The sequence below is a fragment of the Cololabis saira genome, chromosome 11, assembly GCF_033807715.1.
Source record: "Cololabis saira isolate AMF1-May2022 chromosome 11, fColSai1.1, whole genome shotgun sequence".
NCBI classification, from domain to species: domain Eukaryota; kingdom Metazoa; phylum Chordata; class Actinopteri; order Beloniformes; family Belonidae; genus Cololabis; species Cololabis saira.
The window spans coordinates 20,167,616-20,194,097 of NC_084597.1; the positions used below are offsets into that span (position 1 = coordinate 20,167,616).

General features: G+C 43.0%; 1 protein-coding gene across 13 annotated transcripts in view; it reads right to left on the minus strand.

The window, feature by feature from the left end:
- mast4 (microtubule associated serine/threonine kinase family member 4) overlaps positions 1–26,482 on the minus strand; it is a 155,253-nt gene that overhangs the window by 42,328 nt on the left and 86,443 nt on the right. For 7 of the 13 annotated variants that reach the window (XM_061733943.1, XM_061733942.1, XM_061733941.1 and 4 more), the window contains one exon: positions 1,477–1,565. In XM_061733943.1, the coding sequence (XP_061589927.1) occupies positions 1,477–1,565 (89 nt within the window). Of the gene's footprint in view, positions 1–764; positions 897–1,476; positions 1,566–9,390; positions 9,663–21,338; positions 21,420–23,652; positions 23,941–26,482 lie in introns of those variants that run through there. The other 6 variants (XM_061733949.1, XM_061733948.1, XM_061733947.1 and 3 more) reach the window with 3 other exon arrangements.

Below are 26,482 nucleotides of genomic sequence, written 5' to 3' on the forward strand. Positions count from 1 at the left end.
ACGGAGGGTGAATTTAATTGTAAAAATCTTCAAAAGCAGTGAATGTATATATAAATAGGGGTGTGGCCTTTTGATGGGTGGCCGGCGTAGCCAACGGCGAGCTCCCAGTCCCCACTGGCAGTATTTGTTTCTGATGCCGTAACAACTGAATTGATTATGCTTTGACAGATTTGCCCAGACTAAACAAAGCGTTAACTAGCATTGTAGGTTAACCTAAGCTAAGTTAGCCAAGCTAAATTAGTTAACTGTGATTGACATAAAGTGGGCGTGTTCTAGCCAGCTGTTTGCTTCGCCCATCTGCAACAAGGTGACGTGCAGTATGAGGAGAAAGAGGCTTCAAAAGCACAACAGAAAACTGCTGGTGACATCACAGAGGATTTTTTTCCAGTTCTTCTTATATAGTCTATGAATAAAACATAGAATTAAAAAGACGCTGACTAACTTGTAATTAAACCTCTTATCAGAAAAGAAGAAGTTACAATGCTGCCACTCCTTTGTTGATTAACCCTCTAAGACCCTGACAAAAACTCACACTGAGCTGTGTTTGTGATGAACACCACCAGCACTACAATCTTAATTACAGCCTCGTCAAGGTTTTAACACCCCTAGTTAGCGTTCAGCCGCACTGACTTTAGTCTGTAAGAAACAACAGGATATTCTCTACCAGATCACATCAAAGATGTGACCTTCCACATCCAGTCTGTAGAGAAAAGTCTCTGCGTCAACATGGTTATACGGCTTCACAGAAAAATATGTTTTCTCACCTCTGGAACAGATACTGCGTCTGAGCCACAGTGTCAAGTCATCCCAGAGCTGCACGCATTCGTTAGCAAAAGCACTGATGCGCTCCGGCTCTGAAGACATCCTCAAGTCTGCGCTCCTCCGTCAGGTCAAAACGCAGACTAAACACTGCGTCTTGCCGCTCCGCTTTCAGCAAGCAATGCCAGGAAATAAAACGCCCTGCGTTAAATACCCCCCCGACTCCAGAGCATTTCCTCTCTGTGGGCCCCACACTTCCTCAAGCAAAACAATCACGGCCTTTTATTTCGCCACTGTACCATTTAAATTGTGACCTGAAACTGACAAAAACGTGCAACGCACTGAGCACTTTCTGCTGCTGTGTTTTCTGTCACGGCTTCATGTGCAAGATCAACATTTCACCTTAGAAACAAACAGTCAACGATACTCGGCGTGCAAATTAATTATACGTCCCCATTTGTGAACGCGACAGTGTGAGGGTTTCAGATAAGAGCTGACATTTGAATATTGATATCTAGTGTTGCACATGCTAAGCTGTACATTTTCCTGTTATGTTTGGGGGGATTTCTTTGGTTTTTTTTTTTTATTGCACATCACAATGGACTGCATTCCTACTGTAGAACACTCTGAAGTAATGGCTCCTTGCCTGTACAGTTAATGGTTTTTCAGTTTTGCAGGGCAAAAGATGTTGTGAAAGTGTTCAGGACATAAACTTACCCGCAAGAGATGAGAGGGGAGAGTGAGGTCGGGGTAAACCTGACGACTGGCCGCTTCCTATCAGGCTTTTTCTGTTGCTCGTTCTGCAGCTGCAAAACCACAGAGCCACATATTAAGGCAGGAAAAGAAACACAAACCTTAATATCAACCAACCTACATCCAGTTAAAAAAAAAAAAAATATATATATATATATATATATATACATACATACATACACACACACACATACACCAAAAAATTCTCGATTTTTGTAGTACACTGAAGATTTACACCTGTACTTTGGGTTATTTGTGTTGTGGAAATTGAAAGGACCAATAAACTAACTAACTAAACTAACTAACTTTTCAGATCACGTGACAATCACTTTTTATTTTGAAAAACTAAACTAAAAAAAAAAAAGAAAAACTTAACTAAACTGCTTATGCCAGGCTGGATAAACTAATGCATCTTCAGAAGGGCCAAAATAGACTTGATATGTATAAAAGGGGAAAGATGATTAATAAACATTTCTAACCCTCATTGTTTCATTCACAACAGCCAACAATTTCAAAACAGACTTAGTGAAGATACATTTACTTGTGGAATCTCATGAGACCTGCAACAATTCCTACATCGCTGTGATAATCTGAAGCAATCCAGACCAGTTTGCAGAGATGTCCTATACCACGTTTAACTATCTGTATATAAAAACACCTGGGTTAAACCAGTAGAAAAGTCATTTTTCCACACAGCTTTCAAATGTTTTACATGGTTGGTAGATTTCACGCACTCTTACATTAACAGTGGAGCCCACTTGTAGTCTTTGATGCATTAAGATGCAGACATGGACAATTCTGAACCAGCTCACAAGTGTTAGAGGTCAATTTGTTTACAGTTATCTAATAACAAAACACAAAGCTGTGCACCAGATTTAACTAGTTAGGTGCATGGCGACAATTCCAGATAAAAATTATCTCCAGGAGCTTTTAAACAAAAAGTAAACAAGTGAATTTATCCGTAAACTCCTGCTTATCCAAGGTCGGGATGCAGGGGCAGCTGCCTACGCAGAGAGACCCCCCCTCTCCTCAACCACGCCCTCTAGTTATCAAGTTACTTTATTTCGAATATGCATATTAAAAAAAAGAACAATACAAAAAAGTAAAAAAATAAAGTATATATATATATATATATATATATATATATATATATATATATATATATATATATATATATCAAACAGGTGCAGTTAATACAGGTAATGAGTGGAGAACAGGAGGGCTTCTTAAAGAAGAACTAACAGGTCTGTGAGAGCCGGAAGTCTTACTGGTTGACAGGTGATCAAATACTTATGTCATGCAATAAAATGCAAATTAATTACTTAAAAAAATCATACAATGTGATTTTCTGGATTTTTTTTTTAGATTCTGTCACTCACAGTTGAAGAGTACCTATGATAAAAATTACAGACTTCTACACGCTTTTCAAGGGGGAAAACCTGAAAAATCGGCAGTGTATCAAATACTTGTTCTCCCCACTGTATCTACATATAACTATATATCCATATATATTAACAGAGATATACCCATACATAAATACTGTATGTATAATATATATATATATATATATAGTTTGCAGGCCAGTTAAGAGATTCCTTTACCCTTGTCCCAGCTGCACATACCAAACTACCTCCGCAGGGATGCATTCAGGGGAGATCCTAATTGGACGTCTGCATTACCGGTAGCAAGTATGATTCATCCCAAGTATGAGCTGGACTCTGTCAGGGAAGCCCTTTGTCACCATTTCAGTTCATAACTCTTACGGACATAATTTCTAGGCACCAGAGCATCCAGTTCTGCTGCCTCAGTCAGGATCACATCTGTTGTTTGGACATGATGTGTTCCTGTAGGCATCATTTAGCTGTGATGACCAGCTCTCCATCAGCCCCTCCAAATCAGAGTCAATGGTTTGTCTGGGTTGTCTTAGTCTGGAAACCTAGATGGCCACTTCATGAGAAGTTTACTATTTTAATCCTTTTTAATAAGGTAGATCTGGAACAGCTTGGACTGATGTTTTGGGTCACTATCTTGCTGTAGGATGAACCCCTGACCAACTAGGTGCATAGCAGAGGGTACTAACCCTAAACCACTGAAAAGTATCTGCTGAAAGTCATGTTCTTTGTGATGCCCCAAAAACAACTGACATAAAAAAAGATCAAGTCATTTCTGTGCTAAGAATTACTGGTCATGTGATTGCTGGACAGTGACTCATGAGAAGTCAGTGATCAACGGTGTGTGACTCATAGATGAAGCCCAGTTTTACACCTGGTGAGAAAGCTAAAAGCAATCTTTTCTAGGTAGGGAAAAAAGTCAATTTCAGCCCTCAGCGGCACGGTTAAACTTTAGCTTTGTAATTTCAGAGTCACGGCCATCAGTATAAACCCATGAAGAACAGGAATTCACTTCAAGGTCATGGACTGAAATCAATGGCATGCTGTTACGCAACCCCCTCAGAGACGTGAACCACTTCTGACAGTTATTCAAGACGTCAGTGATAATCTGCATCCTAAAAACTGCAGGAAACTAATTTACTCTACAGATTTATCTATAGTGACTCATTCAGAGCTGAAAAACGACACGTTTAAAGGATGAAGTACTTAACTTTAGATGGAGAAATACTGCTGAATACAGCATCAGAGTGTTGGACGCTGGCAGGTGCAGCTCACCTGTCCGTGTGCTGCAGCAGTGATCAAACAGCGATCGATTTTACACAGCCAACCGCAATGATGCTCAAACACATGAGCAGGCAGTCTTCATGTCTCTGAAAATGCTGCTGCAGAGCAGCTGCCGTGGGTGCCACTGCAGAGGCTTGATGACCTCAATGTCACATGAGGTGAAAGTGAAGCCACAGTAATGGTATCACTTTCATAGAAAGCCTAACACCTCACTATTGTTTAATTCCAGACTAGTCTCTCATATCTCCCCATATTCTGTCTGAGGTTCTGGAAAAGGCTGTTTTTATGAAGCTACCAGCATTTTTACATGACAACTCGGTTCTGGACAAATCCAAATCTGGCTTTGGAGCAATCTGCTCTGCTGAAGGTCCAAAACGATACCAGCTGAATTATAGATCCTAGATCCTCTACTGTGACACAATGGACGATGCAGTCCTTTTTCATTTGGAGGACCGTGTAAAGATCTGAAGCATGGCATTTAACTGTTTTAACTCCTATTTGTTAACTGTTATAGTTGGAAACTTATCATGCACTGCTCTTTCCTGTCAGGTACCACAGGGCTCCCTTCTTGGCCCTCTCTCTTTACATTTTCTACCCAAAGGAACAGTTATATGACTTGTGAATGCACCTGCCTTTGGATTCTAATAATAGTGATGCACTAAAATCTATTTTCAAATGTATTTCTGACATCAAGCTGTAGCTTTGTACTCCAGACTGGCTGCGATAAATTTCTGAGACATTGTTGCCAACGGGTCATAAAGACAAGCTTTTTCCAGTTTTGTCTTTTGGTCAAAGTTGTTCCCTTTCATAACAGAGGATCTGGAGAAGGTGGTTCATGGCTTTATTAGCTCAAAGCTATGTGAATGTGATGCATTTTATTCATATAATGTCTCAAGGAGATCTTAATGGAAGTTAAGGAGACCATCAGTAGACAACACCAACAGAAGTGAAGAATGACCAGGGGAGGGCAGATATATCCCCGTCAAAATCTACAATCAAGGGATGCTGTCGAGAAATGTAAATACAGAAGTTTACAACAACATTTTAACCGCTGGGAGCATTTAATAACAGGAAAACCCGATTAAAATCCTACTAAAACTAAAGTATACACCCAAAAACAGGTGCAAAGAAACAGCTCAAGATCCAAATCCAACCACATTATGTGCCATCATGGTGGAGGCAGTATTATGGTATGGACATCTTGGCTGCCAATGAGCTCACTGGTGTTTACTGATGATGTGACTGATTGACAGAAGTGGCAAGATGAATTCTGCGGTTTACGGATGGGTAATGACCCGTAGCAAAGCGCCAAAGCAACTCGAAACTTATTAAGGGGAAAGAAACTGAATATTGGTCGATAATAAAGGCAGAGTGAGTCACCGGATCTTGAGCCAAAAGAGCAACATTTCAGTTAATGAAGAGAAAATGGAAACAGAAAGATCCAACAACCAGCAACCGAAGGCAGGTGCAGTGATAGTCTGACAAAGCACCTCCAGGGAGGAAACTCAGAATTTGGTGACGTCTCTGGACACTAAACTCCAGGCTCTAATGGACTGCCAATTATGTTAATTTGTCTAAAAGCTTTCGAGCCTCTAAAAACAGAATATCTCAGTTAGAATTGGCTGTTATTACTAAATAGCAACCATTCTTGTGAAAGGTTTTAAATTAGGGCACTTTGATGACAGGGCTGCAGACCTTCATTGCTTTATTTCAACTCCATTGTGGTAGTGGTCCAGTTCAAATACAGCTGGACCTGACTGCATGTATCCGAAAGCATCTGTAGTTTGCCTAATTTGAAATTTTTGCATTTCAAACCATAGGTTTGCACATCCATACCGGAGGATGAAGCCAAGTCAACTGTAATTTAAATCAGAGGGGAAACCTGGCTTGGACGGAAATCCAATTCACGCTTGTTTACTCGAGTGGTTTCTTGAGCTAACCCCTGCAATCAGCAGAACGGACACATGCCATGAATCATTTATTATGATAGAGAGGGAGTGTATAATATCTGGTCCACAGGTGCTCAGTCAAAGGGGATCGGATTTAATGAGGTCTATTTATATGCTCTCACTGTGGATTAATGTCACACCGATGTCCAATCAATCCTCTAGCTGCTTCACCATTTCACCTCGGTGTTTGTTACTTCACGACCCGGCGACAGAGCGCAGGGCCGCTCACACGACGACAGCTTCTGGATTACTTTACACAGATACCACCACAGCTTGTGACGGCAGGCGGGTTTTCTACTTTACATCTGCAGCTGAGCCGGCACCTCTGCGGACACAGCGAGCGGAGAAAATCACGTTGGTATATAGAAGCTTTAAAAAGGGGGGGATAAAGACGCCCTGGGCGAAGATGATGGGGAGAAAGTAGGCCAGTGTTTATGCTGTACTGCAGACACGTTAGATTGTTGGAAAGCATCCATGAGGTTTAACTGTCTCACAAGCAAAACCCTCACCCTCATCAAACCATTGTTTTAACGCACACAGACAGGGCTGCAGATCTTTGTCACCAGCGACTATAAATACATTGTAAGGCTGTGCATGACAGCTCGTGAGACTTCAAATATCAGAAATCGTTTTATTTTTATCTCACACTTATCAAAGCAACCAACATAAAACAGATAAGTCTCAATCTGTCCAAAGTAATTTCTTAGACTTCAGCTCGGTTACTCATTTCAGCTGCAGGAAGAAACAAAAATAGCTAAAACTCATTGATTCACACCGCTCTGAACCCAGATAAATCTCCGGTGTCTGTTTCTGACCCGTGTCAACGAGAAGCCATGATTCATCTTTCCCACCATCGCAAACTGCGCTCCCTCGTCACAACTGTCAGGTGAGCTGACAAAGCACGATGAACATGAAACGCTGCGGCGACGAACCCGGATTTAAAGTCACACGTGTGACACAAATGGCTCTATTATTAGTACTTTTTTTAATAAAGTTCCCTCTTGGGTATAAAAGCACAGCAGCTCATTTCCGTGGCGTACAAAGACCATTTTTTTTCCTTTGAGGGACTGCCAGTTTACTAAAAAAACTTCTGTGATTTAGCTTTGACAGATCGGTTAATTTTGTTGAGATTTTATTTCTGCAGACTTTTCATGCCATATTCGATTGCAGAGACGTCTTTATGCCACAATACATACAGTACAGTAGCTGAGTTCACAGCAACCAGCATATGAACATTATGGTAACGTCTTGTGAAGGTATTTTAAAGGAACATTTCTAAGATAAAACAACAATATATCTGTTATACGATGGTAAGAGTTGTAAACATTTGGCAGCAATGTGAATCGAAGCAGTTTTGAGTGAGAATGGAAAATATTTTTGACTTAAAATGGAAAATAATGTAAATACTCCAATAAATAATTTGCTACTTTAAGTTTCCAACGAGATTTAAAAATGTGAAAGTGTGGATAAAAGGATGAAAAATAATATTTATATGCATGTCCGTCCATCTGGCGCTATCTTGTTATTTGAATCAGAGATGGATTAAAAAGTAATCAACATCTTCAGATGCTGCGCAAACTGTCAACCGATGAAAAAAAGAAGAGTTTGTGACCTCCGCGCCAAGCGTTTGCCTATTTGGTCGTAAATATCCGTGTGTTAATCCAGTTCTATGGAAGTTCATGAACTCTCCTTTGTATCTACTGACAGCAGTTTGTGTGACGTCTGTAATCAACGTGTACAGAGTTATAACTAGATGACAGCAACTGAGCAAAGTCTGTACAAAACTGCCCTTTTTAGACACTTCAAAATACGTTTTTTGACATGAACAACATTTTTGCCGATTCTGATTTCAGATTTTCTTACAAAGCTTTTCCTGCAGATACAAACATTAACTTAATCAACAATTACATACAGCACACTGTGTGCTTTACTGGCTTCATCTTCGGCCTGTGAATGCATTTTAGTTTCAGAGCCTTGAGCAAGTTTCAAGTTTACTATCAGAAATGGTTTGATTGTTGTTATTTTTTGCCGTGGAGGAAGTGAAAAGCCTTGACAACCTGCTCCCCACTGACAGCATCATCATTTTGCATTTGTTGGATTTTTCTGTATTCTGCACAAATGATGCATACACTAAACAAAAACATAATCGACCAGTATCAGACGATAATCAGTGGGCAGTATCAGAAGATCCCAATCATGTATCTTTTATTAAAAACGTCTGACAGAAAAGCTATCAGACGAAACTCACTCGATTCTCATGCATCTGCCAATCGACTGGTTTTGTCTGAAAAACGGTAATTAATTTACATTTTTTGCTGAAAACATTCTGCTTCTTAAAACTGTCTTTTCATTTAGGTCATTAATATAAAAGTTTACACTCCTTGTAGTCTAATAACCGATCTAGGATTGTTTTAACTCCCAAATGCTGACAAAGAAAACCCTTCATGACAATTTGTAGAGTAACTGGTCATCTACAAGAACAGTTTCCATTAGCCAGATAAAATCTGATCAATTGTTGGATAATATTTCTGGCAGTTTACCTCTGAGACCGATGTTTCCAGCTCAGGTTTTCAATTTTTCTAAATCTGTCAATTTTCAAATGAGTTAAGTATCTGTGCACAAAAAAAGGCTAGAATTTCATAGTAAGCTGTACTGCACTGTGAAAAAAATAGGTCAGGAAGGGGATTAAAAATAAATATCATTATATACACTTTCATCAATACAGCGTTTTCATTGAATCCAACACAGCGGGGTCACATGGCCCAGCTATTAACCAGCTTCCACACAGTCGTAAACCCACGAAGAGGCTCAAAAGTAAAAAAAACTCAGGACGTATAGCAAAAGTCCAACACTTGCCCAGCAAAAGGACAGAAAAAATTAGACTTTTTTTGGCTGGACGATCTCAAACGGCATTAGTGACGGAAACACTTTCCATTTGCTGCGGGCCACCTCTATAACATAACTGACAATCGGTCAGTAACAGCCCTCTGTGAAGAAAACGAGACTCGACAACAAACATTCAGTTTGACCCCATTTAACTCTGAGTGGAAAACTCACAATAGACAAGTAAGGAACGCCCATCTTCTAGTTCATGTTGACCTCAAAAGCCTCGTAAAACAGAGCATTGACACCTAAACACAGCTGAGCTTCACTGGCTACCGTTTTTTTGCTGTGTCTACCACAACTACAGAGAAACCTGATGACAACACTGCATTTCACAAGCAAATAATGTTCTGAGGTGTTAGAAATGGTACCTTTTGGACCGGCGCAGGCGAGCTCCACTGAAGAAATGTGGCATGTTAAAGTTGGACAGTACTGTCCACGGACTAGAGTCCGACATTGTGTCCACGTCATGCCAGAGAGGGAGATGCAGTGGGGGCTTTTGAGGTCCAGATGAGAAGCGACAGACGTCAGGGTTCAGGAGGTTGTGACCTCCGGGGCGGTCCTGACCAGAGCTCTCCTTAGCTCCAAACTTCCTCTGCACAGGCACATCTGCAGCCAGCTGCGGCATAAACGCACCAGCAGAGAGGACACGCCGTCCTCCTCTGTCCTCAAACACAAAAAAAGTAATAATCCGGGGAGAATCCCGGGAGCCACACAGGGAGTGTGATCCAGGTCAGGAGCTGGGGGGCGTCCACTGCAGCATGGACACGACACCCAATACCAGCTGACTCTTCACGTCTCGCTGCGACCGTGTCCTGCGTCCTAAACACTCATGCTGCTGCCTGAGCTCAACATGCTTCATATCATGTAACAGGCATCTACCACTTCACGTTCTGCGTGGAGGGGAGGGCTGTGAGACAGAGGGCTACTGCATCATCAGCAGATGCTGCTGTGCGCTCGCTGCTTTCATAAACTGGCACCCCTCCAGCAGCCGGGCTGGTCAGTGTTTTTTTAGCCGGAGGCATTTGAAATGGAAATGCTGCGCCTTTACCTGGACTCTGCTTCTGCATCAGCTCTACCCCTCGTCTGTTGCCTGCACAGACACCCTGACATCATTTATGTGATGGTAGCCTCACCTTAAACAAATCACCTTTGATCCGTGACTCATTTTCTGTTTGACTATGAGCAGATAAGCAAAGAAACCTGCATCTGTTTATTAAACGTCTGCAAGGCCCGAATGAGTAAAAACTTAGGAGGAATCAAAAGGAAAAATGCATTGGATTTAAGTTTTGACAAAGTAAACAGCTCTCTGTCAGTCCAGTGATGAATTTGACTTGTCAGCTGATCGCAGCAGCCCACAAGCTGCAGACAGTGCAGGGAGATTCTCTGAAGTGGCTTGTCAACGTTAAAAACAAAACAAACTTCCCAACACAATGAACCATTGAAGCTTCTCTAAAATAAGAAACTTTGGGCCAAAGCGCTCATTACTTATATTTTTCACTTTGTAGGAGGAAGGAAAGTTTGGCCCTGCAAACAAACACTTCAAAGGTTCACGGCTGAGATAAGAGTGCATTAGTGTGTATGGCTTTCAGAGATAAAGGCAAATAGATCACATGATAAATTAGTATTTTTGATCTGTTCACATTCGAGCTTCTAGTCTGGTAAAAATTGTGGGCGTGTGGGCGTGTACGGTTATTTCACAAACTACTGAGGCCCCTGTTTGCCAATATGTGTTGATTTCTCAAACTTCAATCATTCAATCAATCCCAAACACTGAACAAGAGTCAAAGCTGTTTGCCAATGGCAGAGAAGATTTGGCAATTTTTTTTTCTTTTTTTTACCTTGTCTGCACACATATTAATGGTTGATACCATGCCGTTAAAAACCTAAGGCATATATATGTGCATTATTACTATATCTAATATATATACATACAGGCTGCGCGGCGAGCCCTGCCAGGCCCAGGTATCGCGACCCACCTATCCCAGGCCGGCGAGGGAACACGGGTGATGTGGGCCCCCCTCCCGACCCTGGTGTTGAGTGCATGCAATTAATGCAATAAAAACAGGGAGGGGGAGGTCAGGGTATCATACTGACAATGATCCCCCCCCCCCCCCCCCCCCCAGGCGGAGGGGGAAATGGTCCAGCATCCTTCCATTCATACTGACGACATAAGACATAGACACCCAAGAATGACTCCACCCCGCCACCCCGGGCCACCCCGGCGGACACCCCAAAGGTCACGGAGTCCCCACAGACGCATGGGCATGCGGCCCATGCACGCTCAAGATTTGGCAAATTTTTCAAGTCCACAATCCACCTACTCAGCTCTGCTTCTCCTCCCACAAATAGTTCCTTACAAATGTGGCGCCATTTTAAAACGGGGACATAAACAGGCTTTCCAACGGTATAAGATTAAAGAGAATTTCAAGCAACCTACATCAAAGCAACCCTGCCCCCTTTATATTAATCTGTTATTCACTGATATTACATAGTAAGTGACCTGAGATCAATACATCTAAAAATTTGCTGAATTTTTTTCAGTAGAGGAAATAAAAAAAAAAAGGGGGGGGGGGGGTATATTACCTAAAATTCTCTTCATACACAGAAAGCAACCAATCAAACATATTCATCATGTTTGGAAACGCCACAGAGTTACTTTTGTGGGTGTGGCTTCTGGAGGTGTATCTGAAGGAATCAGGCTGTTCTTTTTGTGAATTGTGCATCGCCTATTCTTACTGCTTTTTCCAACATCACCTACTGAACCTTTAAGTTCACCAAAGGCTCATTACTTGGTATAAAGTCAAAACCAACATTTAATTTAAATACAAAATGCAATGCTGATTATTGCTTTTAGGTTTGCAACATCCATCCATCTATCCATCCATCCATCCATCCATCCATCCATCAACAACAGCTTGTCTGGCTTGCTCCCTCTCCCCAGAGATGTCGCCCTAATCCCGTTTCTACTCCTAAACCCTTCCCCTACCAATGTCCTCATGGGTATGATTAGGCCATACTCTCTCCAACATGGCCTACATCTTCCTGGGGCTGGACACTTCTGAAACACATCCCCACAGATGCGTCCTTCAGGTATTCCATTGAGATGCCCAAAACACCTCACATGGCTCTTCTAGTTTTGGAGGAGCAGCGACTCCTCCCATGGAGCCACCACCTACCAGAGGGCCCAGGTCAGTCCAAGGTCCACGGTTCATCAAATCATAAATCAGGTGCAAGATAGTGTGGTGGCAGCTGGAGGCATGCCCCCTGGCCTTCGGAGCCTTGGTTTTACTTCTACTTTTATTTTTATGACTATCAAACTAAATCAAAATGAAAAATGTTCAAACCCCTTTTTAGACAGTTCACTTGGGTTTCCCCATCAACGTTCCATTTGCTTGCTTAGAGAGAAAAAAGGTCCAAAGACCGACTCAGAGCTTCAGTGAGGACAGTCAGACTGGAGGACTCCCAGGAATGCTGCAGGAGAGTCTCATCCTTTGCCAGGTGCCTGGAAACAAGCTTCGGAAGGGAAAAAGCAAAAAATTGAGAAAAATAAGAGCACCAAGATGACCGGCACATGACCACCAGCTCCACTTGCAGAGATAGTCTTATCAGAGGTCATTTTTATCATCAGGAAGCCGGAGTTTGCGGGTGCTTTCTCTCAGAGCGGCTTGGTTGGCCTCCCTGCAGGCTCCTGTGACAGCCTTCACTCTAATTATGGCCCTGCTCTGTTTCTGTGCTCCAGATATGAAACGATGGTTCAGATGGGTCAAAGTCAACCTGCACCAGGCAGCGTGAGCTGGCAGGTCACTGCCTGTGATGTGCTGACGTTACAAGCATTTGGGACGCTCTCGTTTTACTGACTTAGGACTTTTCCTGGCAGCTTTCGGGGGAAAAATGTGTTGACTAGGATTTCCTCAAACGAGAAATAAAATCATTGCGGCTATGACGCTCAAACACTTCTCTGTGTTGCTGATTTTGATAAAACAATCATCTGCAGCAGTGTGATAATCAACCACACTTACAATAACTTAAAATCCGACAAATGCGTCGAGAGACTTTCCTTCCTCGTCAGTGAATCAGAAAAAGATTTTTCTGTACGTTTAAACCTCCGATGTCAATCATGATCATAATGTGAACAATTTGTGCACAACATCATGGCATGAAGACACAAAAATAATTTGTTTACAGCTGTACAGGGAGTACAGCTTGAGTTTCTCTGAAAGTTTTAAATACATATACATTTTTTTTATTTTTTTTCAAAGATTTTTTTGGGCTCTAGTGGCCCCTTTATTCAAGTTGCAGGCAGGAAGGGGGTAGAGAGAGAGAATGGGGATGAAATGCAGTAAAGGTGCGCAGGCTGGGATTCAAACCTGCGACCACTGCAGGAGGACTGTAGCCTCAGTATGTGAGCCGTTTGCTTAACCCACTGTGCCACCCAGCGGCCCACATACATACATTTTTAAATGTATGGGAGCTTTCTGAAATGACTGGGATTCCCTATTAATCACTTAAAAGGAAAACTGAGTCTTCTCTGCTAGCACCAAGGACCTCCATCTGTACTTGGTTTTGCATCCTTCTTGCAACTCTGTGCTGCTTTAACCCTCCCAGAGTTTGTCAGGTAATTTACTAAAGCCGTTTCATTGTTTTTAAATTATTCCAGGCCGCAGACTTGTAACGTTCTGTGTTCGATGAGAGCTGTACTACAGGATTAATGTTCCTGTATAAGAAAAGGAAATTATTTTAGTGCATAATAATGTTTATTAATTTATCATTTCACAGGTTGTTCGGGGTTTAATTCTTTGGTAATGCATTTAACACAAGAACATCTGAACACAGATTTCTTGAGTTTACCACAACAACTGTTGGAGCCACTCTGAATCATTTGTTTCTTTCCTGAAACATCTGACTCGGATAACTTTCAGAGAACTTGACAGCGTGAAGACTCAACTGTTATATTCTTTTTTTCCCATTTCTGAGAAGACATTAAAACAAGTCCATCAGTTTTTTCGTTATTTAGCCAGACTGTTTTTGGCTGCAACTGGGCTCAAGACTGGTTCACAATGGATGAATGATGGACTCTTGAAAGTGAAGCTGCAGCTTTGAGCTTTGGTTATACTGAGCAAATCCCCAATGTTTCAGTTGTAACTATTTTATATTACAAATACTGAATATGACTGGGAGGTCAATTATGGTTCTATGTTATTAATATCACTAAAGGAAGACGTGAAAACCCCCGTTTACCTCATCAACTTGGGACCAGCCCATTTTGTACTCCAGACGAATGCAGATTTCATGTCTACTTGCAAAAAAAGGTTCCAAACACTGGATTTTTAGGCTGAATTACCACCATTGAAAAGGGTGGCATGCCCTCTCCAGGTAGGTGGAGAGGTCCTGCCTCAAGTAGAGGAGTTTCTAGTATATCAGGGTCTTGTTCATGAATGAGCAAAAGATGGAGTCTGAGATTGACAGATGGATTGGTGCAGTGTCCGCAGTTCTCTTTCCAAGTCCGTTCGGTATCTCAGCCTATAGAAGAGCGCTCTCATGCGGTCGAACTACGGAAGCTCCAATGACACTCCGTCTGTCGGAGACCGACCAATGACAGCAGTGACAGGAGAGCCTGCCCCTCTCCCTTATATTCTGACGGTGTCAGTGCATGGGTATTCTTCGCTTCTTCCCCGCGAGCATTACTACAAGCTCTCCTCAGTCAGCCCGACCAGAATCTGTCTCATGCTTCAGCTCACAGACAAGCCGTAGAGGACTTCGTCGCCGAGCGCAGGACTTCGGCTCTGCGCTTCGGCATTCGCTGAGGAATATTGCGTGTCATTACGTAATTTTAGACTGGTAGGTCGCCCTGTCAGTCTGCTTTTTTTTAGCCCGAGTGAAGCTTTTTCCCCGGTGCCCACAGCTTACACCTGTTAACTCGAGTAAGACCAGCTAGTAGCCCTTACCCTCTACTAGCCCGTCTGTTGAGGGGATAAGCTAACGCGTCGAGGCGAGCCCAACCCGTCGGTCTAGCAGCTTACATCTGCTAACTCGTGTTTAAGACCACCTAGTAGCCCTTATTCTCTACTAGCCCGTCTGTCGGGGATAGCTAACGAGTCGAGGTGAGCTCACCCCGTGAGTCTAGCAGCTCACAACTGCTAACCTGAATTTAAGACCGGCTAGTAGCCTTTACCCCCTACTAGCCCGTCTGTTGAGGGGATAAGCTAACGCGTCGAGGGGAGCTCATCCCGACGGTTCTAGCAGCTTACACCTGCTAACTCCCTCCCGACACGTTCACCACCGGGAGCCCCGTCAAGGCGATTTTTTCCCCCCGGTCTCATGGCGGCAGCCTCAGGAACGAGTGCGTGGAAAACCCCCGAGTCTTCAACACACTCTTGCCCAGCGGCATGTGGCTCTTACATCTCGGGCAGAGACGGTCACCCTCTCTACATCGCGTGCATGGAAGTGGCCCACGCTAAAAACGCTCTCGCTAACCCCGAGTCGTGCGTGACCTGCTCGGGTATGCCGGTTAAAACCCTGGAGAGGAGACTGCGCGTTGCCGGCTCGCCTGTTCGAGTCTCTGGAATTAATTGACATGAAATTATTGTCACTTAAGACTGCTTTGCTCTTGGCTTTGTCTTCAGCCAAACGGGTGGGTGAGATGCACTCTGTTCACCCTTCCTGCCTGCAGTTTGCACTGGGTTTTTTAATAAGGTATCCCTTATTCCTAACCTTTCATTCCTGCCAAAAGTGATACGTCCGTCTTATCACTGTGCCCCTATTGAACTGATAGCTTTTCATCCTCCACCTTTCTCCTCTGCCGAGGAAAAGAGGCTGAACTCCCTGTGCCCGGTGCGCGCTTTACGCACGTACGTGGAGAGGATGAGGGCTTTCAGGACGGCTGGCCAGCTGGTTGGGTCCTGGGCTTTATCCCATAAAGGGAAACCCATTTCGCAGCTACGGTTGTCTCACTGGATATTGGATGCTATCAGATTGGCGTATGAGTGTAGGGGCTTACAGGCTCTAATGGGCGTAAGAGCCCACTCCACCCGGGGCATGCCCACTTCATGGGCCCTGTTTAAAGGGTTCTCTGTTAAGGACATTTGTGAGGCTGCAAGCTGGGCTTCGCCTCCTACATTTGTCAGGTTTTATAGATTTGATGTTACAGTGCCCTCTCTGGCTGATTCCGTCCTCCAGGTGGGCGCTGTCTGATCTACACCTCGTTTGTTCTTTGTCTGTTGGGGTCAGAGTGCTGGCTTCGGAGAGCATGGTGCAATCTGGGAGTTGTCTATATCTCCTATAGACTGAGATAACGAACGGAGTTAGAAAGAGAACGTTAGGTTACTTACGTAACCCCGGTTCTCTGAAAACGTAGTGAGGTATCTCAGTACACTCCCCTCCTTGCTGTACGCGAGGAAGACCGTTGCTTAGAATACCCGTTCACCGACCCAGTGAGAATATAAGGGAGAGGGGCGGGCTCTCCTGTCATTGGTCTGTCTTAGGGCTGCAACGATTCGTCGACGTTGTCGACAAAAATCGATAATCAAAATTGTCGACAATGAATTCCATTGTCGACAATTGTCGCCAGACGTGTTTTTCCAACGGAGTGAGGCATCTCACTTCAATACGTTCTCTGCCGAGAGTCGCGCATGCGCGATAGCGTCTCTGCCGAGCGGTAGCGGGTAAACAACAATGACGGCGTCTCGTCCTGTAGAGCCGCTACATGTAACAAAACTTCTAAAGTTTTGGAGCCTATAGCCTCGATACGGTAAATAAAAAGATACTTGCAAGGTTTGCAAAGCAGACCTTGCTTATCACGGGAGCACGTTGGTAATGCACAAGCATTTGAACAGAAAGCACGTCGGGTCTGGGACCTGGGTGACGGGTTTCAACAAATGATACACCAGTTCAACCCAGAGCACGTCCTGCCATCCAGAACCGATTTCACCCACTTGATACAGAAAAAATGAGACGTTTTAATTTATTTTTTTTTTATTTTATTTGCCTGTCCTTAAAAAATTAAAAATAATGGATAGATGTTTATTTATTCATGGATTTATGTCTGACTGATCACCTGCCTGCCTGTCCTTGGTTTTAAATAGGACATTTTATTAACTTTTTGTATGAACAGCAGCAAAGTTGAATAAAATATCTACAGGACTGTCTCAGAAAATTAGAATATTGTGTTCTTTATTTCTTTATGTTCTGTAATGCAATTAAAAAAAAACAAAATGTCATACATTCTGGATTCATTACAAATCAACTGAAATATTGCAAGCCTTTTATTATTTTAATATTGCTGATTATTGTTTACAGCTTAAGATTCCCACAATATTCTAATTTATTGAGATAGGATATTTGAGTTTTCTTAAGCTGTAAGCCATGATCAGCAATATTAAAATAATAAAAGGCTTGCAATATTTCAGTTGATTTGTAATGAATCCAGAATGGATGACATTTCTGCATTACAGAAAATAAAGGACTTTATCACAATATTCTAATTTTCTGAGACAGTCCTGTATTTTTCATTGAAGTTCCATCTTTCTCGTGTTTATTATAATTTGCCACATAATTAAAGCGACATACTAAATTTAAGAAAAAAAAAATTACTAATTATCCGATTAGTCGACTAATCGTTTCAATAGTCGGTGACTAGTTGACTATTAAAATAGTCATTAGTTGCAGCCCTAGTCTGTCTCCGACAGACGGAGTGTCATTGGAGATTCCGTAGTTCAACCGCATGAGAGCGCTCTCTTATAGGCTCAGATACCTCACTACGTTATCAGAGAACAGGGGTTACGTAAGTAACCTAACGTTATGCGGTCGGTGGGTCGGTGGGTAATGACCAAAAGGACAAGATCGCGGATACAAGTGGCCGAGATGAGTTTCCTCCACAGGGTGGCTGGATGATCCTTTAGAGATAGGGTGAGAAGCTCAGTCCCTTGGGAGGAGCTCGGAGTCGAGTCACTGCTTCTTCACATTGAAAGGAGTCAGCTGAGGTTTCTTGGGCATCTGTATCGGATGCCTCCTGGACGCCTCCCTAGGGAGGTGTTCCAGGCATGTCCCACTGGGAGGAGACCATGGGGAAGACCCAGGACACGCTGGAGAGACTATGTCTCTTGGGTGACCCCCCAAAGCGGGCGAGCGGGCAGGCGGACGGACGGATGGCCACCACTGTTCACTAAGCTCCAGTGTCTTTTCTACAGCTGGAGCTTAGAGAAATTGTGATAGGATTGGTCTTTTGCTTACCGTTTAAAGTTTTTTAGATGAATCCATAAAAACCATCATCATCATCACTCAGTAGCTGCTGATCAGTTTTTTTAATTCCGACTTCGCCAGGCAATGGTTTCCATGGCAACTCGAAAGGTGCAACTTTCCATTCGACTTGGACTGAAAATGAAGTGAAAGTCTCAAATTGCCGCCTGACTGCAAATTAAATTGCTTTTCCACCGAGAGTGGCACAACGCATCCCTGCACATGTCGGTGTGACATCTGTGTTTCTAGAGCAAAAACTCACCATAAAGGCGTGTTTACAAGAGACCACATTTTGAGTTTCTCCAAATTGTACAAGACAGCTTAGCAACTTTCTCTCATTTAGAGGCTTCTGGGATGAAAAATAACAAATCTGTTGCTTTAGGGAGTTACATCATGCGAGAGAGCACGGATTTCCCTTAGTTTGATGAAAAATCGAAGGCTGTTGAGGAAAAACTAGAGCGGGTTAAATAAAAAACATGCTCATTTTAATTTGACCTTCCCCCAATCTGCTTAACCTTAGTTACACCATGGTTTGCGAAGGTATGGGAATTTTTGCAAAAAAAAAAAAAAAAAATCGCAGATTTTTCTTTTCATTTTTAGGTGGGAACAGTCCAACACACGTCTGAGAAAATTCACAACATGCATCACACGACCAAGCCAGCCATTTTGCTATTTGAACTCCATTTTCTTTTTTTTAAATATTTTTATCCCGGTTTTTTCCCCATTTTTTTCACCCAGTGCTACCTGGCCAGAGGGGGCATGTATAGCCCAGGACTGTGTTTTTGTGAGGGTAGCTCCCCTAAGGGAACACGGGGAGAACATGCAAACTTCACACAGAAAGGCCCTTTCGCCAACCCCACCCAGGGCGCTGAAGTCATGGTGGAACTAACACGCACTTCAGCGCCCACAGCGTTCCCTGTGAGAATCGAACCCAGGACCTTCTTGCTGTGAGACGGCTGCACTACCAGCTGCGCCACCGTGCCCCCCTGAACTCCATTTTCTATGTTAAAAGGTGCAATTCTAGTTAGAAAAAGCAGAAAAACAATCAGCTGCTTTTTCAGATGACGTGCAATGGGTTCGCCTGTGCACCGCAACCCCATCAACAAATACGCAGCGCATGTGTTACAGCCTTGAAGTGTGACTGTTAAACAATACAGCCCTCTACGAACATTGGTGAAAGTATCAACTGCTTTGGAAGAAGCAGCATTTAAAAAATACATTTTCTCAACAATGTATTTAACAAACATCAGTCACTGAATAGAGCTGCTGCTTTCAATGGTCCTCCACTGCACAATATTAATGGTGAAAGGTAGTTTTCTGAGAAATATTGAATTCAGATTCCCCCCTGCACACAAATATATGAGAGTTGGTGGACCCAATGAGATAAAACTTCAAATTTTCAATAACAACCATAAAGAAAACTCCCAGTAAAAAAAACAAAAACATCTACGCTCTCATACAAAGCTGACACACTTAAACGCCCAAAACACTTGACTCACCATGAAAGCTGTGCACAACAAAAGAAGAACGGGGTGAGATGGGTGGGTGTTTCGTGTTATTCATTGATGCTGCAAAATTTGTGTTTTGAATGAGGTGCAGTGAAAAAAAAGCCTCCAAGCATCATCCCGGTTATTTTTCTCTGCAAATCTGTATCAGAAACGGTAAACACAGTCAGACTGCAGAGATTTTTTTATTTCAACAGCACCTGTAGACGACGCTGAAAGCCAGTTTAGGGTTAAGGGTGTTTCCACGTCTGCTCCCTTTTTACAGGTACGTTAACACCTTTGTTCGTTTGCTCTGGACCAAATCACTTTTGATTCAGTGTACGTTCACAACAATAAAAACCACACCAGAGTTCAACCAGACTAAACCACCTGAAACCAACTGCACCAAGGTAGAACGCAAACTCGACTTTGGTTCAAAGGGACTGAAGTCAGTATGTGTGAAGGCGGCCTAAAGACGTGCATAAGCATAGCGTACCATACTGTTTATTGTGGAGCTACAAACACAATAGTCAGTCGACTGGTTAACAAAGACTGGTCTCTTCCTTTGACGCATCTTCTCAAACAAATATCCACTTCTTCTGGCCGAGAGGAAAACCTACAATGTAGTGGACATCCCATACTTGACCAAGCGGCATTCGTGATTTTGTTGGCCGGATATGCTAGCCATTCTCAATATTCATTCTCGTGCGGTTCTGAAAAGTCATCAGTCAAAGCTGGAGCTCTGTTCCACTTGTTCCTTTACAACTCCCAGACCTTTGACTGGTTAGGCCTAAGGACGGGAAGTCACCGACCTTAACCTGGAGCATTTTATGCATTAAAAAAACAAACAAAAACAACAAAAAAAAACAGCCTTATGCAGAATATAAAACATTTAAGTAAGTACAATAAAAAGAATGGTGGAGAACATTCTCTGTAGCTTTCCCAGATTTTTTGTTTGATATAAGAATCAAAGAGTCCAAATGTTTAACCAGTGATTGTTTAAGCCCCCACTATCCAACTACACAGCGTCAACCCATTTGAAACCGCAACTACAACCGAGGTTTGTTGAGGTCTGTCCATCAAGGATGACGGCTTCGTGGAGGATGAAAGATGCACTTCTTAATCCCCTCCTCCCAGAAAAGATAACTGAAGTGACAGAAGAATAAATCTGAAGCTCTACCAGCACGTGCAGATTTTTAGATACTGATGGTGAACCAATTTAGGTCGATGCACCAAACTAGCTTTCACCATTTTGAATTCTGACTCATTGCTAAACGAAACAAGCTGGGATTCAGACAGATTGAGACCATTCCTCGCTTTGATGTTTCACAAATGCCACAAATCCTACTTAGCACATGAAAGAAGAGCATAAACCTCAGAACAGAATGGGGCAGGATGGGGGAAGGGGGCGGCATTATCAACATTACATAAGCTCCATGTCCTCCTTCAGTGTCAGTTCAATGGCAGATGATTTTAGGAGGGCAAACTGAAGACTCAGCTCCAGCGCCGTGACAGATGAAGACGATATTTGACTCAAACATGCACTGACAAGCCTTTCAAAACACAACAACAGCCATGGCTGGGGAATTCTTGCTTACCTCCAGAAATGAAAGGCGTGCAGCGGGCTGCACGGGCTGCAAGGGCTAGTGGGAGTGGGGCTCAAGCTTCGGGGAGTGAGGCTGTAAGTTAAATGGAGTGTAGTGAATAGTTGTATTTATCACACACAGGACAACCCCCGTCCACCCCCCCACAGCTCTGGCACGTGCCCACATGAAGACAGCAGCATCATGGAGAGTGTATTATCTCTGTCAGATGAACCTAATCGTGTTTGAAGAACAGGTTCCTGAGGCGTTTGTCTGGTTCTGCAGAGTTTGACATTGAGCCCGTGGTCTGTTGCAGACTAAAACTGGCAAAAAGCCATAAAAGAGCATTAACTAATAAGCCAGAGACCATAAAAGTAGTTACAGATCAACCATAGGTTGGAGATAAGACTGCAGACAGCATGTTTCCTGCTGTAGAAGGCACACCGAACGAGTTCAAGTTTACCGGGTGATGTCATTCCTCGAGTCCTCTCCCTGACTTGACAGCCAGCAGCAGCACTGCAGAGCATTAGGTCATGCAAAGGTGAGTACGTTTACTGCAGTGGCTTCAAAAAGTAGTCCTGAAAGTCTTCTTGTAGAGAAAAATCTCTAAAATAAAACAGGAAACCAGATCCAACGTTAAAGAGGACAAATGTGATCACTTTTTAATAACTAATCTGGTGATTTTTCTTGTCTGAGACAAACAATGGTTTGATAAATTATATAATTAATTTGTAGTCATATTGAGTGCATCTTACATTAATATAACAAAGACCTGGGAATGTAAGCTCTTAAGTCACATTTGTTAAAAATGTTCTAGACTTTTTGGAAAAACAAGCAATTTTTTTTTAATGTATTCAGCTGCAGTTAATAAGCTCTGGTACACAGTCCAGGTCCTTGAAGGCCACCCCTGGTATATTTTTAGATGTTTCCCTGCTCTGACACACCTGATTCAGATGAACAGATCACCATCAGTTGTTTCTAAAGGCCTGCGTGAGTTATTTGAGCCAGGTTAACATCTAAACCATATACAGTAGGGCTGTATCCCAGGGAACACTGCAGTAAGGGATTAACGCTCTACGATGGGCGGGCCTGAGGTTTGGAACATTAGACAGTTAGGAGATTTGATTGGCTTCTGCTGCTGCTGCTTACAGGTGGGTTTCCTTCAGCCATTGGCGCTCGTCTCTCAACCGGCATGACCCTGCAAAGAGAATTTATATGCAGCCAAAACGCGTCCTTGCCTCAGGTCAGATATTTCCGTGTGGCCTGGAGAAACTGGTGGGTGTTTACTCGATGCTGGTTGGGTCCTCACCACCAACACTGTACGTTTCACCACAAAGAGATTTGATATTGATCTAATTCTAGATGCACCCCCCCCCCCTTTTTATTTTTTGTCATCGTCTTTTATTTAACTGGCAGTTAGCACAACAGCGAAAGTGATGCATTACTGCCACCATGTGAAGAATAAGCCCCTGCCAAGTCAGCGGATCCCGCCGTACAGTAATGCAGACATGGCCCTGGAGGAAGTCGGACCCGTTGCAGTTCCTGACTCGCAGGTTTTGTCTGCTACTGACAATTAGTGACATTTGTCTGGCAATTATCCTTAAGTGTCTCAGAGCAGCAACTAATGAAGGAAAACATTGGTGTTTTCATCTTTTTAAATGAGATTTGTTAAAAGCCCACCAAATTGGGGAAGAAACTCTTACCAGTGACTAGTTTGTGTATTTCATTTTAAATTAACCACCTCTTAACAAAGCACTCATTATTTACAAAATTAAGCTGTTTGGTTTAATACATTGATTATTTTTCCCAGTACAAATTAGCCCAACTGGCTCAATTCCAGATTTTAAATCCTCGAACACTGAGAACCATAACAAATGCCTCGTTGACCTAAATAAAATGTGTATCAAGTCATGCGAATGGCACACAAACCACACGCAGCCTCTCCTGCTTCACAGCTTATTGATCACGTTTAGAGAACACTGACAACACTGTTGATAGGCAAGTTTCCTGCATGTGCGCCGTTTGTGTCACGCCTGCAGAAGAAAGCCACTCCTGTGCATCCCCGTCAATCACATGCGCATGAAAAGCTAAATCTGTAAAACACACATGCAGACTTGGACACAGACGCAGAGCTCCTGTTGCCTTGGCTGTGGGAAGATGACATTAGGACTTCCTGCTGCAGATGCGACTGCTGTTGTGGCTAATGCTAGTGAAGCTCAGAGCATAAGGCAACAGTGCAAGACTGCAACAAATATGACAGAGATACAGATGAAGCTCCACGCTGCAGAGGAGCTGGCCCCCAGGTAGGATAATGGAGGAAAATACTCACTCTAGAGTCAGCCCTGGAATTCTCAGCCTCTCCCGCTGGGCTTTCATGGCTGAACTGTGCTCGTTTGCTCTATTGTGGACATGATATGCATTCACGCTGCCTGACTGCCTGCTGGTCCCCCCCCCCTCCTCCTGCACCGACAAAAACCCAGCCGCCACAAAGCGATGAGAAGGATTGGCTTTCTCTGCGCTCACAAGAAAGGAGGGGGTGAAAAAAGGGGGGCTAGGGTCCTTGTTTTGGTTCCTCCACGTTCTGCCTTGTCAAATGAGATTTCAGCTGGCAGTGGAGGGCACGGAGGCAGGACGGCAACCCCTTCCCCTCCCCTGAAAACACGCCCCCTGCGCCGTCTAACGCACGCCACCCCACCACCACAGCCCCTACACCAAGTGGTGACTTGCTTACAGCAGAAATTCAGGCAATGAAGTCGTCTATGTGCCTTCACCTTGACAGGCGCCAACACAACGAGCGTACTGCACAGCACAATGTGACCACAGCCACAACGATGATGTCATCTCCCCAAGAGAAACAGACTGCACCACGAACTCGTCCACATCCGTCACAGGCGGGAGAAGAACAAAACAGGTGGAGCTCAAGAAAGTAAAAGTTTGGTGTCATTTTCTGAATAAATTATAAAAAATAAAGCGATCCTTTTCGGAGCACGATGTATTTTACAATGTTTTTATCTTATTGCTCTTATCCATTCCTAACTTGGAGGAAATTTTGCTCTTGGTGTTTTAATTCTTTTTTAGCCTCATGTCTTTTATTTCTTATATTTATTTCATGAACTGCAGCACTTTCTGTCGAGCCGAAGCTGTCTCTTGTTTTATGTGTATGTGTTCTTCTTAAATGTCTTGTTCCTGAACTGATTGTTTGTTTTCTGCTGCTTGTTTAACTCTCGACTGCAAAACCAGTTTACCCTTGGGTATCAATAAAGTAACCTGAACCTGAACCTGATCCTTGTTTTCTTTTTTTAATACCTTTTTGTTTTCTCTTCCGAGTTGGAGTAAGTCATTTTTGTGGTTCTTTTCCACACATCATTTAGTTATTTGGGTTTTTTTTTATTGAAATCTGTGACACGTCCTTGGAAAAAGGTGTTGAATGTTTTGTAGTGATCGAATTCATGAACAAGTCATTTTCTTCCTGCATGATGGATGGTGCTGTGGGACTGCATTAGTCAAAGGTACACTTATTTCATCTAGGTCTTGTAGACTAACATCAAAATATTCTTTTTCCAAGGAAATCCAAGTCAGAGAGCACAAGTTATTGTGTCCCGACCACCGCAGGGCTTTAAAACACCCTTGAAGTTGCCGTTTATCGTGACGTACACTTCTGTCGCAGGAACATTAAGTTCCAAATAAGCCAAAGTGAATCAGTGACTCGCCGGCAGGAAATTGTCTCTGTGTGAAGTGCAAAATAACAAAAGAGGCAGGTTATTATGTATAATTTAACATTGTGTACAGTTTGTTATGAGTCATCCGCAGTAAAGGCAACAAATAACTGATCTATGACCATGTGTTGACCTGCACAGGATAACAGTTCATTTCTTGTTGTCTTTATTTCCTTTGAGTACACAGTAGCACTTGTAATCTTCAATATGAGAGATTGCTATTATTGTGTCACCTTGTTAAAGGGCCTGAGTTTGGGGAGCCTGCGTGGTCATCAAATACAGAAATACCTTTAAGCATAATTAAGGGTCTCCCGTAAGCACAATCATCCATGTTGTAAGGAGAATGCGTCTTGTTGTGATGTTACTGACCAGCATGACTGGTTTGTGGGCTGGTCTGGAAGGACCCGGAGCCGAGGTTTAGCTGAGAGTTGTATTTTTAATCTTTGCATTATGCAAATTACAAGCTCCAAATAGTCTGCTCAGAACATTTTCAAATACTTCCAGTCCTCAACGTTTAAAGCTAAAGGTCTGTTTTCCAATTTTAGTATACATTGAGCCAAAAACAATTTGTGATTTGTGAGGACTTTTACTTTTATCTCCAAGCTATCCAACCCTGGTTGTTCCTCTTTTTTTTAGACTGAAATCACGACTATCTTCATGTCAGAGAAGTAAACACATCTATCGCCATCCTCCAACGACCCATTAAAAAGGCTTGCATGCAGTTGAATGTGTTATTTTTGCGGTTCAATTCCGTCAGACCGTCAGCAGAGTGTGGAGCATCTTTGTGACCTTCTGATCTCGTCTGTGTTGCTGCTTCACAAGTGCGGTCTAAATGTTGTAGCAAGAAGCTGCCACTTGGTGGCAGTGTCACATACATCAGTATGAGGATCTATCAGGTGTGGGCTACTTTTTATTGGGTTGGTGTGGTGCTGTTTGTTCTATTCACTCTGATGTGGAAAGAATTCATAGTGGACACAGACTTTCTACATGGTGGAAAGAAACTAACTTAAAATAACAAGGACTGTCCAGTTAGGACTGATTTTTCAGGGCAACGTGACATCCTTCGGTCTGTGTGAGGAAAGATCGATGCAGTATGTCCTGCGACGAACAAACCCTCAGCGGCAAAGTTACAGGTTCAAGAGCTAAAGGCAGCAAGGTTATTTAAAATGTGCGTTATGATGTAACGCTTTCCAAAATATCAAGAACTAAAAACAGGGTTCAGCCCAGTTTTAAAGGGATGACTCTTCTACCATGCTGATGGACGTCAACAGAGTTTGTGCCCATCGTAAAGTCATCATGAACATTTTGTGATGAATTCAGGCATCAATTGACCCCGTCTTGTGTATAAAACTATGAAAACTTACGCATTTTAGACAGAGATAGAAAAAGGGACATATTGTGACAAAAAATTATTTTTTTCTTTGCAAAAAACACGTTTGGCCG